The 17,816-nt window shown below is 50.3% G+C and overlaps 1 protein-coding gene across 1 annotated transcript in view; it reads left to right on the plus strand.

The window, feature by feature from the left end:
• Positions 1 to 1,427: 1,427 nt before the first annotated feature.
• Grin2a (glutamate ionotropic receptor NMDA type subunit 2A) overlaps positions 1,428 to 17,816 on the plus strand; it is a 420,443-nt gene continuing 404,054 nt past the window's right edge. The window contains exons 1-3 of the mRNA XM_015985718.3: positions 1,428 to 2,353; positions 2,936 to 3,126; positions 4,640 to 5,071. Of these exons, the coding sequence (XP_015841204.1) occupies positions 4,658 to 5,071 (414 nt within the window). The 5' untranslated portion in view covers positions 1,428 to 2,353; positions 2,936 to 3,126; positions 4,640 to 4,657. The remainder of the gene's footprint in view (positions 2,354 to 2,935; positions 3,127 to 4,639; positions 5,072 to 17,816) is intronic.

A 17,816-nucleotide genomic window follows, 5' to 3' on the forward strand; every position in this document is an offset into this window, starting at 1 on the left:
CTGTCCTTGAACTTAATCTGTAGTTCACAGAAACTAATGATCTTCCCACCTCAGCTCCCAAGTAGCTTCACACTGGGCCAGGCCTTAGCCCTGCATTGTCGATGATTGATACTTGAGGCTTATTTGTTAATTATCTTTTAAAGACTGGCTCTTACTACGTTGCTCAGGCTGCACAGCCTTCCCGGTGGCTGGGGCTACAGGTGTGCACTTACCCGGCTGCAGATTCATTGCTCCTTGAACTAAGACAATCTAACCTCCCCATGAGTCCCCAATGATACCTCACACAGGAGAGGCCCAGCTCCGTCCAGCCCACCCACAGCCTCAGGAAATGGACCATGGCCTCCTTTTCTGCCTCCATCATATCACAGCATCCTTCCCACATTTTACTTACCTTCCAGATTCTGTCTGCCTTCGCTCTCTCTTTTGTGTAAAAACCCCAAGGAATTCCATACACAGCGAGCAGCACAACAGTAAACCCACAGGTCTCCTGGACCAGCACCCCTTCTTGTCTGCTCTGCTTAGCTCCATCAATGTATCCAGAAGTACCCTCCTGGATGGGTCACTTCAGAGGGCTCTTAGGTTTTCTGAGCACCTACTATGTGCCAGGTCTTCTTGACTCTGGCCAAGGCCATTGTCTTTTCATTTAAAATTAACCCTGAGTAATTGGCATTTGAACTACTGTTGCCGGCCCCTGTTTACTAGATTATCCAGTCGTTAAAGGAGGATGATGATGTTATTGGTGGGCCTGCAATAACAAAAGCTACTCAGTTTATGAACCACAAGAAGTTCCTTGAAGCTGTTTCTCTGAAATCAACGTGAGGCTGCTTCTGGCTGGGCTGGGGGCTGGACCTCGTTTATAAAGAAACTAATGTTATTCTATTCTTAAGACTTAATCACTCTCTGAGGGCCAGTCCCCTTAACCTCATCCCCTAGGGTTTAGGATTTTAACATATGAATTTGGGGCATAAGCATTCAGGTGACATTAGGCATCAAGTGGAGTTTAAGACCTTTCTCCTGAGGGGAGAAGGGCAGAGGTAGGTGTTTGGGATACAGGTGACTATACAAAGGTCAAATGTAGACATCTAACAATGAGCCTCATGCTCAGTCGCTAGAATTAAAGCCAGCCAGCTCTCAAGTCCAGTTAGTCCCTGGCTCTGAGCTCATCCCTTCTGGTGACTTAGTGGCAACCGCAGGGCTACTTTTCGTCTGGTACAACTTAGAGAAGAAAGCAGCAAGTGTGTATGTGTGTGCGCGCGCACGTGTGTGTGTGTGTGTGTGTGTGTGTGTGGTGTGCGCGTGCACGCGCGCGTCTGTGCGTGGAAGGAGTGTATATGTTTTTGCTTTTAGGTTCCTGGCTTCCTGACATTAGAGTGGGTTCCCTTATCAGGGTGGTGAGGCGTTGAGAGAAGCATCCGAGCAGACTCTCTGGGGCGGGTGTGTGCGTGTCGGCGTGCCTTGCGTGGAGCAGGGATTGCTGTACCCAGCGCGAGGCACTGGAGGAGGAAGCCGTAGCAGAGATCTGAATAATTGATTCTCCAGCAGCACCAGACGCCCGGGAGCGGGCGGAGAGCGTGGTTTCAGCACCAAGGTTGCGCGCCACCGCAGGCTCCCCCCCATCACCAGCCAGACACCTAGGTTGGCCTTGTTCGCTGCCGCCTTGCGCTCCAGAAGAGGGTAGCCGCGCTCCGCGTCGCCGCCTAGGGACTGCGGGGTCTGCCTCGGCCCGCCTCCAGGGTGGGCGGCTGCAGGCGGGCCGGAGCTCCAAACATCCTCGGATTGCGCGGGGGTTGCTGCGTTGCGTCTCGCTGGCTGAGAACAAGTCCTAAGTTGGTGTGGTGGGTGCCTCTGTCTTCCTCTATCCTCCGAGGCGACCGCGGCAGAAGCGCGCCCCAGGATCCTGGCTTCTCCAGTGCTGTGAACCGCGGTGGCCAGGCACTCTGCTGAGCTCCCGCTGGCCAAGTGAGGGACCGAACGCCCAGAGCCGAGCTGGCCCCGCAGCGAAGGGCCCGGAGGGAGCTGCGGTTCTCCGCCCGCAACCTTCTCGGCCAGGGACCGCGGGGATCCCCGGCCACACGCGAGCGCGCGCTCCCACACTCACTCACACACACACTCGCTCTCCCGCACGCCAGGCTGGAGCTGGGCTGCGGAGAGGGTGTCCAGGCGCGCTCAGAGGACCCGTCAGCTGCTGTCCGGAGTGGAGCAGGAAGCTAAGGCAGGGATCTAGGAGAGAGGCTCCCCAGGTGCTGTGCCGGAGCATGGGGCCCGATGAGCTCTGAGAGTCGCGGCCGCAGCAATCAGCCCTGGAGATGACCAGGGGCGGCCACTGCTGAGAACTATGTGGAGAGAGGCTGCGGTGAGTGCTGGCGCGGGACGCCGAGCCTGGGAGGGCCCTGTGAGAAGCCGGTGGGGGGAGGTCTGGATAGGAAGGGGAGGCAGGACGCACAAGAGGGTCGCTACGTGGGAGTGATCACACCTCCCTCGGGGATCCGGGACCGCGGGAGCCCGCGTCCTTCCCTCCCCCTCTTCTCCTCCCGGCTCGTCGCAAACTCAGCCAGCGCCCCCTCCTTCCCTCCTCTTTTTCTCTCCCTACCCCCACCCCCCCCCTCTCTCAGCAGCTCCTGGTCGCACAACTCCCAGTAGCCGGCGCCTGGGTGGTGGTAGGGGGTGAGGGTGGAGGTTCCCACTAAGCTTCTCGTGGGTGGCCAACCTGGGGCTCCCACTCTCCGGTGCGTCCCTGAGAGGAGCTCCGGTTATCAGCCACAGGGACTGAAGATCCGCACCGAGGGTGTCGTGGGCACCAAGCTCCAGCTCCCTCTCTGGTCGAGCCCCCAGGGTGCATAAGGGGGCTGTGAGCACTGCAGACTGCATCCCTCCCCCACCTTCCCCCGCGCTGGTGGGCTGACCCTGCCTCTCCATCTCTCCTCCGCCCCGGTAGAGCCCTGCTGCAGAGCCTCCGGCTGGGATAGCCGCCCCCCGTGGGGGCGATGCGGACAGCGCGGGACAGCCAGGGGAGCGCGCGGGGGCCGCAGCATGCGGGAACCCGCTAAACCCGGTGGCTGCTGAGGCGGCCGAGATGCTCGTGCGCGCAGCACGCCCCATTGCATCCTCCACCTTCTCCGGCTACAGGTACGTCCTGGTTGGTGATACCGGCTCCGTGGGCCTGGGAGGAGATAGGCTCAACCGGTGAGGAGAGAGCAGGAGAGGGTTCAGGAGGGAGAGGGGGGAAAAAGAGCGAGCGAGAGAAATCCAGTACGAGAAAGCAGGAGAGGGAGAGCCCTGTAGCGAGGCGTTGGAGGAGCACCAGGTGGCGCTGCGGCCCTGCACTCCACCTTTCTCACCCTAAATGCCAGGGCTGGAGTTTGCCCCAACTTCCCCCGGGTGCAACAACACTCGGGCCGAGGGTCGCGCGCTTGTACATGCGTGCACGACTGTACAGGCATTTGCAGGCAAGCACCGTTGTGCACCTGGTACAGTACTTGTTTGCGCACCGCCTGAGGACGTTTGAAGGCTCCAGCTGGCCGTGGGCATCTCCACGGCGGCTGCGGATGTGCGCAGAAAAGCGCGCGTGTCTGTTAGCATGTGCAGCCCACTGCCCACGTGCATCTAAGATTTGGCTCCAGGGTCTGCAGTGGAAAGACTGTGGAGGGGTTGTACACTCCGAGCCCATCTGAGAGCTTTTTGGGAGCCTACCCCCTCCCACCCCCGCACGTTCTTTGCCAGCTCCCACACGCTGGCCGGCTTGCGGGGGTTTGGGGGTGGCGTGCCTACTCTCCAGAATTTTGCATTTCACACGGCGTGAGAGACTGTGTGAGGGCTTGGTTGTGTGCACCCGTGTGTAGGGGGCGGGTCCTGGGGCGGCTTGTCATAGAGCGAAAGCCGGTTCATGGCCTCTCCGGGCAAGGTGGAAAGGTCGGGGCTCAAGTTCCTCCAGGTACCTGGGAGCTTGGGGTCACAGAGAGCATCCTTCCTCACTTTCAAACGCTTGGGGTGTATCCTGTAGGGGAGAAGCGGGATCTGCAGCTGGTGGGTGCCACTAGTGGAGTGAGGTTTGTGGCGCACTGGGCTAGCTCCCAGGGGGTGGGGTCAGTTAACCCTCTGGGCACGCGACAGATTCCGGCTGCGGTATGCAGGCACCGCCTCTCACGCTGGGGCTGGTTCGGAGTTCGCTGCGCGTGAGCAGGGGGCGGGGTCGATAACTTGGTCCACGCACCTGCGGAGGAAAAGGGTTGGAGATGGCTAGGTCTAGGCATCTGCTTGCGGGTGGTGGTGGGGTTCATGGCTCTCTGGGCACTCAGGAGCTGTGGTCTGCATCAAACTTGGGGAATCTTGTGTGGAATTTTGACCCAGCTGGGGTAGGGGGAAGTCGCTGGAGACAAGAAAGGAGGAGGCAGGGTGCTAGGATGGGCTTGGGGACAGGGATGGAGAAATAGCTTGGATTGGAGTGGTGGATGGAGATGGACATGGGTCGAGGGATTTGGATGGCATCAGCCATGAGGACTCCGGTGAGTGGCCAAAGCAGCCAGTGCGGGGGGGCCCTGTTTCACACTTGGCTCCTAGAGCAGGTGCTAAAGCAGTCATTCCTGTCACCTGGGCCCCTCACTTACCTCTGCCCTGCCTCTCGCTCTCCTTCACCTCACAGGGACCCTAAGTGGCGACCATGGGCAGACTGGGCTACTGGACCTTGCTGGTACTGCCGGCCGTTCTGGTCTGGCGCGGTCCTGCGCAGGACGCGGCGGCGGAGAAGGGTCCCCCAGCGCTGAACATTGCGGTGCTGCTGGGTCACAGCCACGACGTGACAGAGCGCGAACTTCGAAATCTGTGGGGCCCGGAGCAGGCAACCGGCTTGCCCCTGGACGTGAACGTGGTGGCATTGCTGATGAACCGCACCGACCCCAAGAGCCTCATCACGCATGTGTGCGACCTCATGTCTGGGGCGCGCATCCATGGCCTCGTGTTTGGAGATGACACCGACCAGGAGGCTGTGGCTCAGATGCTGGATTTTATCTCCTCACAGACTTTCGTCCCCATCTTGGGCATTCACGGGGGTGCATCTATGATTATGGCTGACAAGGTAAGGCCGGGAGGAGATGGGCTGCCAGGGTCCTAGAGAGGCGGATTCTACAAATGGCAGTCCTTGGTGGCCTAGGGCGCCCCTAGCAACTGTGGGCTGTCAAAGCAGGTTAAGTGGCCTCTGGCCTGAGAACTGTGCTGTGTCTCTCTGACCCAGACGTGAATGGAAACGCCCTTTGCTTTTGGTTCTGAAGATGCGGTCGGTACTCAGACGCAGCTTGGTGTGCCTAGATGAGTACAGAAAATATGAAAGTAGGATGAGGAGTGGCGATGGAGTGCTTGGATATCTTCAGCTAGCTCAGAGGCAAGCCTGGCAGCACTTGGGTCTTTTTTTTTAAACCAGAATCTCCATTTTCTTTCTTTTGGTAAAGTGACTAAAACTACTTAAAAATACTAAGGATGGGTATGTGAGGTTTTTAGAAAACACAAAAGGGGACAGATTCGTGTTTGCCTAGACTTACAGGAATGGAGGTGGGAGCCTGAGAACCGTGAGGCTAGAGGCATGTGGGCGGAACTCTGCCTCTAGGGAGTAGGAGTGTGTGCAGGGAAGAAACTCCAAGCCCAGAGTGTTGAGGGCCGGAGGTTTCCTTAGGTAGCTCTTGTGTGAGCTGACAACTTCACTACAGGGTGTCCAAAGATTGTCAAACGAAAGGCATTGGCTCTGGAAGATTGACCTTGGTGTGGAAGTTGAATTTCAGAAATGAGAGAACATGTGTCTGACCTTCTTGACTTTGGACCACAGTTCTTTGAAGCATTGTTTTGAGGAGGACATGAGAGAGGCTTGAAGGTTGAATGGGATGTTAGGGATGACGCTGTGGTCAAGAGGGAAGAAAGTTGGAAGAGAGAAATAAAAGAGAAAATGAGAAAGGGGAGATACCGAGTTAGGGTGCTGTCCGTCCACATAAGCCTCTGGAGGGCTGGGAAGGAGGGCCTGGCAGTACCTGTGTGCAGCGTCGGAAGCGGGACCTTGGAGAGCCTTCCTTAGGGAGCAGGGCACAACCTTTCTCGAATCGCTGCTGTGTTCATCTAATCGCTTCCACTCTGCTCAGTGCATCCTCCTCTGGGGACTGTGCAAATTCTCCCAGGTCCCCTGGGCTGTGGCACATGCAGTGAAAACAGACACTGATGCAGTATCTAAGTGAACACTGGTTTCAGATGGTCCTCTGTCTGGCAGGGTCTCATGGGAGGTGAGCACTCTCAGCCACCTCTCTGTTTTGGAGGCACCTTTCTGGTATGAAAGCAGGGCATGGCTGGACTCTGCTTACAGTGGGTGGGCCATGTCAGAACTGCAGAGGGCGTTAGGGTTATTAAAACACCCGAAACTCCAGACAGAGTGGCCGAAGCACGTGGCTGGTAAGAGACTTCACCAAAAACACACGCTGGGGGATGAAAACAGAATCCTGCTTTTCTGGTCTCAAGCTGTGATCTAGGGAAACTAAACCTAACCTCTAACATTATCATTCCTTATTTAAGAGGGACAGACATTTGGTTGATTGTACACGAGGTACCAGGCCATGGGGGAGGGGCAGTTAATCAGCTCAGAGGGCTTGTTCAATTAAGAAGAGGCCACCCTATTTAGCAGAAGGGAAAGGGGATTAGATTGTGAAATCTATTATCATTGATCTTTCCTTTTTAAAAGTTTTGATTATAGAAGCAAGGCATAAAAATGAATAGGAATTGCAGGGCATGTACAGGAAAAAAATTGGGTAAGAAGGCATATGCCTTTGATCCCAGCATTCAGAAGACAGATCTCTGTGAGTTCCAGGCTAGTCAGGGCTACACGGTGAAAGTCATCAGAGAAACTCTGCTACCAGGTGATCTGGGAGGGTGGTTTGAGGTTGGGAGGGTTGGGTAGCTTTCTGGCTTTTTCTTCTGACTATGAGCTGGCAAGTGTGTGGGGCAGGTTCTCCCTCACCCAGTACAGGTGGAAGAGTGGGTACAGAGAGGATCCCACTGTGAGTACTCCTTGATATACTATGTCTTTGACTACCAAGGAACCTTGATCCGTAAAATGGTGGTCTCTGTCTAGCTAGTTCAGCCACTGTGCCTTCCTTGAAACTGAGTTTTGAGAAGTCAGAGGAATGGGTGAATGTGCGCGCGCGTGGTGTGTGTGTGTGTGTGTGTGTGTGTGTGTGTGTGTGTGTGTGTTTTCTCCTGGGGTGAAATTGCCTTTTGGTGATGTGGTTAAAATTGTGTTTAAGTGAACAGAAACATGTGCTTAAGAGTAAAGGGAAAAAAAGACCCAGGAAATGGTAAGAGGATGGTGTGAAAAGACATTTCCAGAGAAGACAAGATTAGAGAGAGACTGAAGAGCAAGAGAGAAGAGAGGGCTGAAGTGCCCATTGTCAGCACCTCGTAGGGGCTGGCTTCTCCTCACTGAACTGGTGCTTTCCAGAGCTGGCCTAGGAGAGATTTCCAATTGTAGAACGGGAGATGAGTCACGATGGCAGGATGTCACTGACACCATCGGGATTCTGCGGGTCTCATGTAGAGGAGGAGCAGGTGATATGGGGAGGAGTGGGTTTGGAGAAACCTGTGTGTGTTTAAAAAGGAAAGAAGTTGTCTGAAATGCAATCAGCCTTTCTTTCATTAGGAATGCATATGTTTGGCTTGTCTCTTTACCACCTGTTTGGGTTACTGCTTAACATTCAGTGGACTTTATTTAGCTTTATGGAACTAGTCATGAGATGTTGTCTAAAACTGCCTTGCTTAGGCATGCTGACAGTATTGTGACCAGAAAGATGGCAGTATTGTGACCTCTCCAGATTGACAAGACTCCATAAAGGGATTCCAGTTGGGTAATGTCACCCAGAACATACCTATGCTTTCTTACTTCTGACTTGACAGTGTGATAATAGTTGATTATCAGCTAAAAGGAACACACACACACACACACACACACACACACACACACAAGCACATGTGTACACAGGAATTCACACACTTAAGCCTTCAGGCACACTTTTTACCTACTTCTCAGTCTACTTGACCCATGAACAAAGCTTTAGACCAGTGGTTCTCAACCTTCCTAATACAGTTCCTCATGTGGTGACCTCCAACTATAAGGTTATTTTGTTGCCGTAATTTTGCTATGAGTCATAATGTAAATACCTGCGTTTTCTGATGGTCTTAGGTGACCTCTGTGAAAGGGCCATTCACCCCTAAAAGGAGTGGAGAGCACAGGGTGATAACCACTGCTCTCAGCTAGGGGCAATGCTGTCAAGTGGCAGGTGTTTGGGTGTTATTTTAATTTACCATGGTGTTGATTTGGGTGGTATCCGTGGGTGGTCTTGCAATATCTTTAAATTGGAGGTGAGCATTGGTGTCGATGACCTCTCGCCTCCTCGTGGCTTGTCCAAGAGAAACAGACTCTTGCTGCACAGGAAACCCAGCAAGTTGGTTAGACCTTTACATCTCTGCTCACCATCCTTGAATTCCCTCTCCCCCTGGTCCGCCCCCTGTTGGAAAAGGCTGGGTCCATATTTTACCTACATCTATCCATGCCAGTCACTGTGTGGATTTTGTTTGGTATGTTTATTTTTAATTATTTATTTTAAGAGTCACCAAAGGATTTATTTATTTTACTTTATGTATGTGATTGTTTAGCTAGCATGCATGAATGTTTATCACATGGATGCCTGTTGGGTCCCCTGGAACTAGTTGTGAGCCACCCTGTGGGTGCTGGGAATAGAATCTGGGTCTTCTGCAAGGGTAACAAGTCCTTTTAGCTGCTGAGCCATCTTTTCAGCCCTTGTATGTTTATTTTAAATGTGTGTGTGCATGTGTGTATGCAGCAGCATGTGGAGGTCAGAGGAACCCTTGGGTATTGTTCCTCATGAGCCACCAACCTCCTCTTCTAAGAATATAAGTCTTTGAGGGAAGATTTAAAAAAAGTATTTATGTGTATATGTATTCTTGCAATAATGAATTCTTCTCCATAGACACTATAAAAATAATATCTTTTCATTGTAGAACACTTAGAAAGTACATTAAAGTTTAAGGAAGAAAATAAAAAGCTCACCATAAATTTTATCAGTGGGATTAACTTAGGCAACATGTAGATGTATTCCTTCTAATAACAGTTTGTTGGGTTATAATTTCAGAATTATACTTCTTAAAATTTTTTTTCGAGTCAGGGTTTCTTTGTGTAGCATTGGCTGTCCTGAAACTAGTTCTATAGAACAGACTGTCCTCGAACTCAGATATCCTTCTCTGCCTCTGAGTGTTGGGATTAAAGGCATGTACCACTACTGCCTGGTGAATTATACTATTTTTATGTTATTATTTTTTGCACTTTACATTCTGGAATTTTTGGGCAGAAGACTCAAGTATCTTCAGTTCTGGAAAAATCTCTGGCCTGTCTGCCGGATACCTTCTCTGCTGTCTTGGTTATTTCCACTGTCTTGAACTGTCCTTTCTCCATTGTGTACATGCATAATTCTATGCAGCAGTTCCCCAACCAAGCCTCCCTATGTCTGACTTATTTTTATATTTTTTGAGCTTTTTTCAGAGCAATTATATTTTATTTTTAATTGAGATAGAATTATATCACTTCCTTTCCTCCCTTCAGCCCCTGGCACTTCTTACCTTCTCCTTACCCCTTCCACATTCTTCCTTAATTGATAGTCACCCTTACTTTGATTATCTTTGCTACATACATACATACATACATACATACATACATACATACATATGTATGCAAAATATATATAAATAGACCGTGTTAAGTCAGTTTTTGTTGTTTGTGTGTATATGGTTTCATGACTGGCCACTCTGAGTTGGACAACCAATAAGGGTCTCATGAACCCTGAGTGGCCTGGACCTTGTTATATAGTTCATCAATGAGCTCAAACTTCTGATCCTCCTGCCTCTACCCACCAAGTGCTGAGATTATGTGCAGCTGACAAATGTCCAGTTTATGTGGCACTAGAGGCAAGCACTCTACCAATTGAGGGACAGCCCCAGCCCCTGGTCTTAAGAATTTCTTCTGCCTCATATCTGTAAGGGAGTGTGCATTTATTTATTTATTTATTTATTTATTTATTTATTTATTTATTTTTCCCTGTGGTGTTGGGGATGAGAGCCAGGGCCTTACATGTTCTAGACCAGTGCTCTCCTGTCCAGCTTCACCCCAGACCTGGGTTTGTAAACCAGAATTCCCACCAACAACTCTGTCAGGAACATTTCCTTTTCTCTCCATGGCTTTTGTGTAGGCTGGACCGGTCTATGTTGGCGACTTCCTTATGGCTCCTTGACACAGGCAGGGGCCTCCTGAGATGCAGCTCTTGGAGCATGGTGTGGATGTCCCAGCCTGGTTCATGGAGAGTGGCACAATCTCGCTGTGTTTATCCCCTCTCCTTGGGTGGGTGTTAGTACCTGTGTTCACACGGTTGTGTTGGATCCATTTCTCCATGGGCCTCACGGCTTCCATCTTCCTATATGAAACTGAGAAGTCTGATCTTCCCTTTCTTTTCCTCTTTGGTCCCTTTTTCTGGTGTTGGGGATGGAAAGCCTAAGTGCTCAGCCTGTGCTCTGCCACTGAGCTGCACCATGGTCCCAGCTTTCATCTGTCAATTCATGTAATTTTAGGGGCTCCTCTTTATCTTTTCTTTTTTTCTGAGACAGGGTTTCTCTGTGTAGCTTTGTACCTTTCCTGTGCTCGCTCTGTAGACCAGGCTGGCCTTAAACTCACAGAGATCCGCCTGCCTCTGCCTCCGGAGTGCTGGGATTAAAGGCGTGTGCCACCACTGCCCAACTATCTTTTGTTTTTTAAGTAACTATATATATATTATATATATATGTGTGTGTGTGTGTGTGTGTGTGTGCATGGGTGTTCATGTAAGAGTGTGTGTTCATGTATGTGTATGCATGTGTGAGAGCGTTGTGCTTGTGAGAATGTGTATACATGTGTGGGTGTGAGAGTGTGTATGTGTATGTGTGTGTGTGCATGAGCATGTGAGAGTATATGTGTGAATGCATGTGTGCATGCATGTGTATGTGCCATGGTATGTATGTGGAACTCAGAGGAGAATTTTTCAGAAGTTGATTCTCTCTCACCTTATTTCTACCACAGTGCATATTTCAGAAAAGGGGTCCAGAGCTTCCAGCTGATGCTCCTGTCTCTGTCTCCTTTCTCTCCTCCCCATCTTCTTGTGGGAGTGTTGGGATTACTGATGTGCACATCAGGCTTTTCACATGGGTTCTGGGGAGTGGATCTCAGGCCCCTGAATATGTGGCAAATGCTGACTTGGCTCCCTGGCCCAGCCCTCTGTACTAATGATCTTTGATTTCTTGTTTTTCTTTAATTCCTAAGCAATACTATAACAATAAAAAAATGGAAGACTTCTGTATAAATTTTGTGTCTTAGGAGCAGCAGAAGGAAGAGACTTGAATGTGTTCCCTCTGGTTTTGAGCTAGTTTTATTTCCTAACCGGCTTTTATGTTTTTTTTTTTTTTTAAACTTGATTGTACATTCTTGGGAATTTTCCTTATGGTGAACTGGATGTTTAGGTTTGATTTTAAAAGGCTGCAGAAGGTTTATGCTATAATCAGCAGAGTTGCTGCTCCTCTGTCCCCACATCGACACACAGTCACTTTGGGTCATGGGTGTGCTGCCTGGTGTTCCTTTGCTTCCGTTACGTGGTAAATGTTTGTTGATTGAATGAATCATGCCATTGGTTTTGATTCCAGCTTGATGCTGCTTCCGGATGGACAAACATGTCACACTATGTTTCAGGGCTCTTTTTGTTCCTTAAGTGTGGACTGATCTCATACATGTGTGCCAACTCTTTTTCTCTCTTTAGCAGGAGATAATTATTAGCCATCCTGGGTACTAGCATGAATTAGGGGTTGCACATGAACCCCCCTGGGGCTGTGCTAAGTGACAGCTCAGTGGTAGGCGGAGGAAGTTGGTGCTCTTGCAACCTGGCAGCTCCTGAGTTGGATGTGAGTGATGGGCCATTAAACACCCAAGGCTCAGGAAAAGGGCAGACACGCAGATCTGAGTGAAGGAGGCCACTCAGCGGCTGCTGCGGCATCGGCAGGGAACTGGGGAGGGTGGGAAGCCTACCTCCAGCCGCATGGAGAAGGCATGTCAGAGGCAGTCATCCACTCCCACCCACGTAAATCAGCAGGGAGCAGCAGCAGCAGCAGCAGCATCTCAGAAGGCCTGACTGACTCTCCACACAGCCCTCCAGCTTCTTGGGAATGGCTTTGACCCTTCATGGCTGTGGTTTCATGGTTTGAGGGTTGTGTGTATCTTCATAGTCTCAGATGCAAAGCAGTGCTCCAGACAGAGGGAGTGGGAAAAGGGAGGGAGGGAGAGGGAGAGTGGAGGAACAGGACTGAATCTTGGGTCGCAGTGAACGAGTCAGGGGCATCTACTGACTCATCTTGCAACGAGGTCATCGCATAAAGGAGCGGTTATAAGGCCATTAACTGGAGTTGCACTCACACCTCCACAGCCTTTATCTTTCCAATTTCAATTAGTTACCAACACTTGAAAGTTTAAATCACAGCTTAAAAAAACTCTAAGGCCTGGCCACGCTGCCGCTTCTCCATGGCAACTGCTGGCTAGATAAGGCATCCTCCCCACCTCTCCGTTTGACAGGACAGGCGCCCTCTCTCTCGAGGTCCCTCTTCCCACTTCCCTGCTTTGTGATGACGTTGTTTCTGAAGGCTTTGGGAATTGAGACCTGATGCTTGTGAAGAAAATAGCTACACCCTACTAATATTTCCTCCCTCCCTCCCTCCCTTCCTCTCCTCATTCCTTCCTCCCTTCCTGCCTGCCTTTCACTTTTCCCTTTCTTTATGGGAGAGAACATGTGCATGTGGATAAGGGCTCATGTGCTTGTACATTCAAAGGCCAAGGCCAGAGGAGACGGTTGGATGGCCTGCTCTGTTACGCCAGCTCTTCACCTTGTCCTCCTTAGGTAAGGCCCCTTGCTGAATCTGGAGCTCACAGTTTTTCCTGGACTGGCAGGCCATCAACTCCGTGGAGCCTCTTGTCTTCCTCTGCTCCCCCCAGTGCTGGGGTTATCGGTGCGGCTATGTAGGTGCTAGGGACTGGAACTCAGGTCCTCACGCTTGCGCAGCAAGTGCTCTCACCCACGGGGCCGGCTCCCACGGGGCTGCTCCTTCGTGGAGTGTGTGTGGTCACCTCGACGCTGTTGTTAATCCCCAGAGGCAGCTGTCTGCCTGTTGCAGACCTTCTGCCTTTCTCTGCACAGTGCTCTGGGTGCTGCTACCAAGTAGCTTGAGTTGGAGCATCTCAGAGAACTGTGGGCCAACAGTCTGAGGACCCGAGTTCCATCCCCACATACCTGTGTGGCCTCGGGACACCCCTTCATCTTTTTCAATCTCCTGCTCTTCTTTGGCAAAATGAGAGTCCTAGTGACATGATCTCTAAGTCCCCTCTAGCTCTGGAATTTTTCTCTGCCTTCAGGGAAGGCTTCAAGAAGTTCACCAAAATGAGACTTGTGACACTGGGGGCAGAAGGTGTCTGTCTTAATCTTTTAGAGAATGCTGTGACCGAATGATTGATATATTAGCTCTTGAGTTAGATCACCTGTGTTTAAATTCAGGCTTCACCACTTGGTAGCTGGGCAACTACCAAGAACGAGCCTCAGTGTCTTTATCTGTAAAATGGGATGTATCAGTTGCTTTCCTGTTACTGTGATACAAATACCATTATCAAAAGCAATTTAGCAGAGACAAGGCTTATTTTCGCTTATGGTTCCAGAGGGATAGAGTCCTTCCTGGCCGGGAGGTGAGACAGCGGTTATGCTCTCCTGGTGGCAGAAGCAGGTTGATCACCTTTTCATCCACACACAGGAAGCAGGGAGAGAGAGAAAAGAAAGTACGGCCAAGCAATGAAACCCCAAACCGGCCAGCAGGACACATTCCCTCCAGCAAGGCTCTCCTCCAAAAGGTTCCGTAGCCTGCCGAACAGCTCCACCAACGGGACAACTGTTCAAACACCGAGTCTGTGGGGCACAAGCTACCACACTGGAACAATGTCACACCTGGCTCTTGTGAGTTTGGGTGTTGAATGAGGTCATGGGTGAAGAGTTCACCTCAGTGTCTGGCTCATCCTAAACTATTCTTAAGATATAACGTACAGTGCTTACATTTTGTGGTTGTTATTTTTCACCAATATGTATTTTTAGCAATTACAGATGGGGGATTAACAGTGATATGAGGTTCTAAAGGCATTTCCTGTGAGAAACTGAGTCCTTGGAAACGAAGGGTCCAGCGTGGCGTGATTCATCCTTCCTCCAGGGCCAGCCCAGACCCGGCTCTGCCTTCTCAGGTCTCAGTGTGAGCTTTGTCCTGGTGTGGGAAACGACGCTCCCCACTTCGTGATAAGAGCACTGGGACTCGGAGTGGGGGAAGCAAGGTTCAACTTTGTCAAGTTGAGAAACCGGCTAAGAATGGCTGCGCGCTGACTGTGAGGAGAGCCCTGTCCGAACCTCCTGTAACAAGCGCCCTCCTCCCTTCTCCGTTCCTGAGCCATCAGGAGGGCGCGGTCTTACACGTTGTCCGGGCCTTTCCGTGCTGTCTTCCCTGCACGTTGGCCTTTTTCTCACAGAAGCCCCACACCCGTGGGCTCATCTCTCCGCTTCACATCCTGTTTATTTAAAAGCCTGTGAGGTGTCTAAGCTTGTGTCTTTGGTCACTAGGCAAGCGCGGCTGTTGGTAATTTCCTCTCAACTTTTGGTTCTGGCGTGGAGGGGGCTGCAGAGCTGGGTGGGGCGCCCGGGAGTAGCTCAAGTTGTCAGCAGAGGTCCAGTGTTTCCAGATCGCCTGTGTCTGGGCATAAGCTGGCTTGAGACCCCTCTGGAAACGAACCATCCGATTCTGTTTCTTACACTGGTAAACCGGAAGCAGTGTGGATGATACAGGAGCAGCCGGAAGTGGAGATCACCTCTTTGACCATGGCGCTCCATGACTCCTCCAATTGGAGCGTATGTCGCACTGGGCATCGGACCTTGCAGTGCAGACTACTGCATATAGTTTCTCATGTAGCCCTGCCGGGGACTAGTGATTCAGTGGGAACCTGGGGAACCTGGCAGCCCCAGAAACATTTGTTTCAAGGTTCAGATGAGGGACTAAGGCCCCAGAGGGCTGCGGGGATTTGTTGAGAACCACACAGCTAGAAAGCAGGTCTATTGTTCTTATTCTTTTGCTTCTTTGATTTCCCTTCTAAGTGCATAATTGTGAGCTCAGTGGGTTTTGGGGACTAGCATCAACACAGACAACGGCCAAGTTATATTATGGACAACAGAGTTAAAAAATATTTTGGTTGTCTTCGCTTGCATGATTCAGATGCTGGTGATGAAATTAAAATTCAAACCCTTTTTAAACATTGAAATGATGGACTTCTACCATATTCTGTACTGCAGGGGTCACCACCCCAGCTTTATTGATACATGAATGATAAATAAAAATTGTGTATTTGAAGTATACATGATATTTCCATATACTAATATGTGATGAAATATACAGCCAAGCCAACGACAGATCCTTGTTCTCTCTCTCTCTCTCTCTCTCTCTCTCTCTCTCTCTCTCTCTCTCTCTCTCTGTGTGTGGTGTGATATACATCTATATCTCAATCTTTGCTGGGTGGTACCTCATCTCTACTTCCAGCAATTTCAACACATTAGAATTTTAATTGCTTATTGATTGATTGATTGTGTGTATGTGCATGGGCATGGACAGGCCATGGCATACTTGTGGAGTTGGGAAGACAGCTGGTGAACCTGTGGGAGTCACTTCACTAATTCTACTTTGTGGGTCCCAGGGACCAAACTCAGCTCATCAGCCTTGGTAGCAAGCACCGCACCTTTACCTGCTCAGCCGCCTCCAGCTTTCTTGCTAACCGCAGACACCTCAAAGGATCAATACCAAGTCTCTGGAACCTGTTCAGTTAGTTGGTGCCGTTTGCCCAACATCTGCCATAGGTTTAAGAAGAATTTTCACTATTTTGGGAAAGGAAGAGATGGCCTTCAAACTCACTGGGGGATAAGCTTTGCAGGACCATGAACAGTGGACTGTGCTGAACCTGACTAGATGCATTGTTCACCAGCATAATATTTAAAAAATATGCATGTAACCCCAGCTCTTGAGAGATACAGGCAGGAGGATCAGAAGTTTAAGATCATGCTTGGCTACATAGGGAGTTAGAGGCTAGCCCAGGCTATGTGTAAGACAACCTGGGCTATGTGTGACCCGGTCTCAAACAAAAACCTAAGCAAAACAGCAACAATAAAACCTGAAAGCAATAAAACAAAACCTCAAATAGTTCAACACGTTCTAAGTCGTGATCCAACTCTTAGTGAGTAGGGCTTGTCTCAGTTACAGTTTCTATTACTGTGAAGAGACACCATGACCACGGAAACCCTTATAAAGGAAAACATTTAATTGGGGTGGTTCACTTACAGCTTCAGAGGTTCAGTCCATTATCATCATGGCGGGGTACATGGTGGCATGCAGGCAGACATGTGCTGGAAAAGTAACTGAGAGTCTTGCAGGCAACAGGAAGTTGACTGAGACACTGGGTGGTATCCTGAGCATAGGAAAATGTTCAAAGCCCACCCCTACAGTGACACACTTCCTCTAACAAGGCCATACCCACTCCAACAAAGCCACACCTTCCAATAGTGCCACTCCCTATGAGATTATGGGGGCCAATTACATTCACATTACCTCAGGGCCATGCTTTTCAAACTGTAACGTCTAACTAAAGAGAGTAGCTCCGTTTACATACCACTGTTGTTAGGAGTGCTTTCAGCTTCAGATAACAGATTATGTGATCGATGGTGGCTAAAATCCTCAAGAGATTCAGCATTTCTGTTGCAGTGGAGCCCCATGTCTGAGTAACTTGATAACCCTAGAGGACTCAGGTCCTTCCTGTCTCTATTTTTCTACTTTGCTTTCCTTGGCAGCTGGCTCCCTTAGTTATCAGATGGATGTTTTTGTTCCATCCCTACAGCTCTGAGGTTACAGGCATGTGGTCACACCAGTTTTTTATGTGGGTGCTAAGGATTTGAACTCAGGTCTTCATGCTTGCACAGCAATTGTCGTTGCCCAGTGTTAGCGCCCCAGTCTCGTTGACTTCTTGGAGATAGAGTCTCACTCTCTAGCCCAATCTGGTCTTGAACTTGAGGTTCTCCTGCATCAACTTCCCGTGCTTGGCTTGCAGGCATATACTGGCAAACACAGAATGTGTCCAGAACTCCCTCCTGAGAACAGGCAATGTTGCCGAGTGGAACTTGATTCTGTGAGCAGCGCTGGAACGTGATTCTAAGCACTGCAGCTGCCCTGCTCTCCGGCATCTGCAGAGTTGCACTTAGTTCTGGGGGCAACTTCCTCTACTGAGATATTGCACCGTGTGCCAGGGAGGCGCTCTCAGCATTGTGCAGAATCCAAATGGAGCGTGTAAAGGGTTCCAGAAAAGGCACTGAGGTGTGTTCCACTGAGGAAGGAGATCTCGGCAGGGGAGGATTTGAGAGAGATGTGGCCAGTTGCAGGGTGGAAGGTTTTAGTGTTAATTTTTGTTCTTCCATGTGGAGATGGAACTGAGAGGTAGAGTTTCAGTTTAGGTGAGGGTTAGGCATTGGCAATCGGGTCCACAGAATCAGAAGTACCTGTTGGGATGTGGCTGAGATAACAGTGACTGTCTGACTGTCAGGGATAGGGCCACCTCTGGGTTTTTATTACATTCATTTATTTATAATGTGTGTGTG

The sequence above is a fragment of the Peromyscus maniculatus genome, chromosome 8 (genome assembly GCF_049852395.1).
Source record: "Peromyscus maniculatus bairdii isolate BWxNUB_F1_BW_parent chromosome 8, HU_Pman_BW_mat_3.1, whole genome shotgun sequence".
Lineage (NCBI taxonomy): Eukaryota > Metazoa > Chordata > Mammalia > Rodentia > Cricetidae > Peromyscus > Peromyscus maniculatus.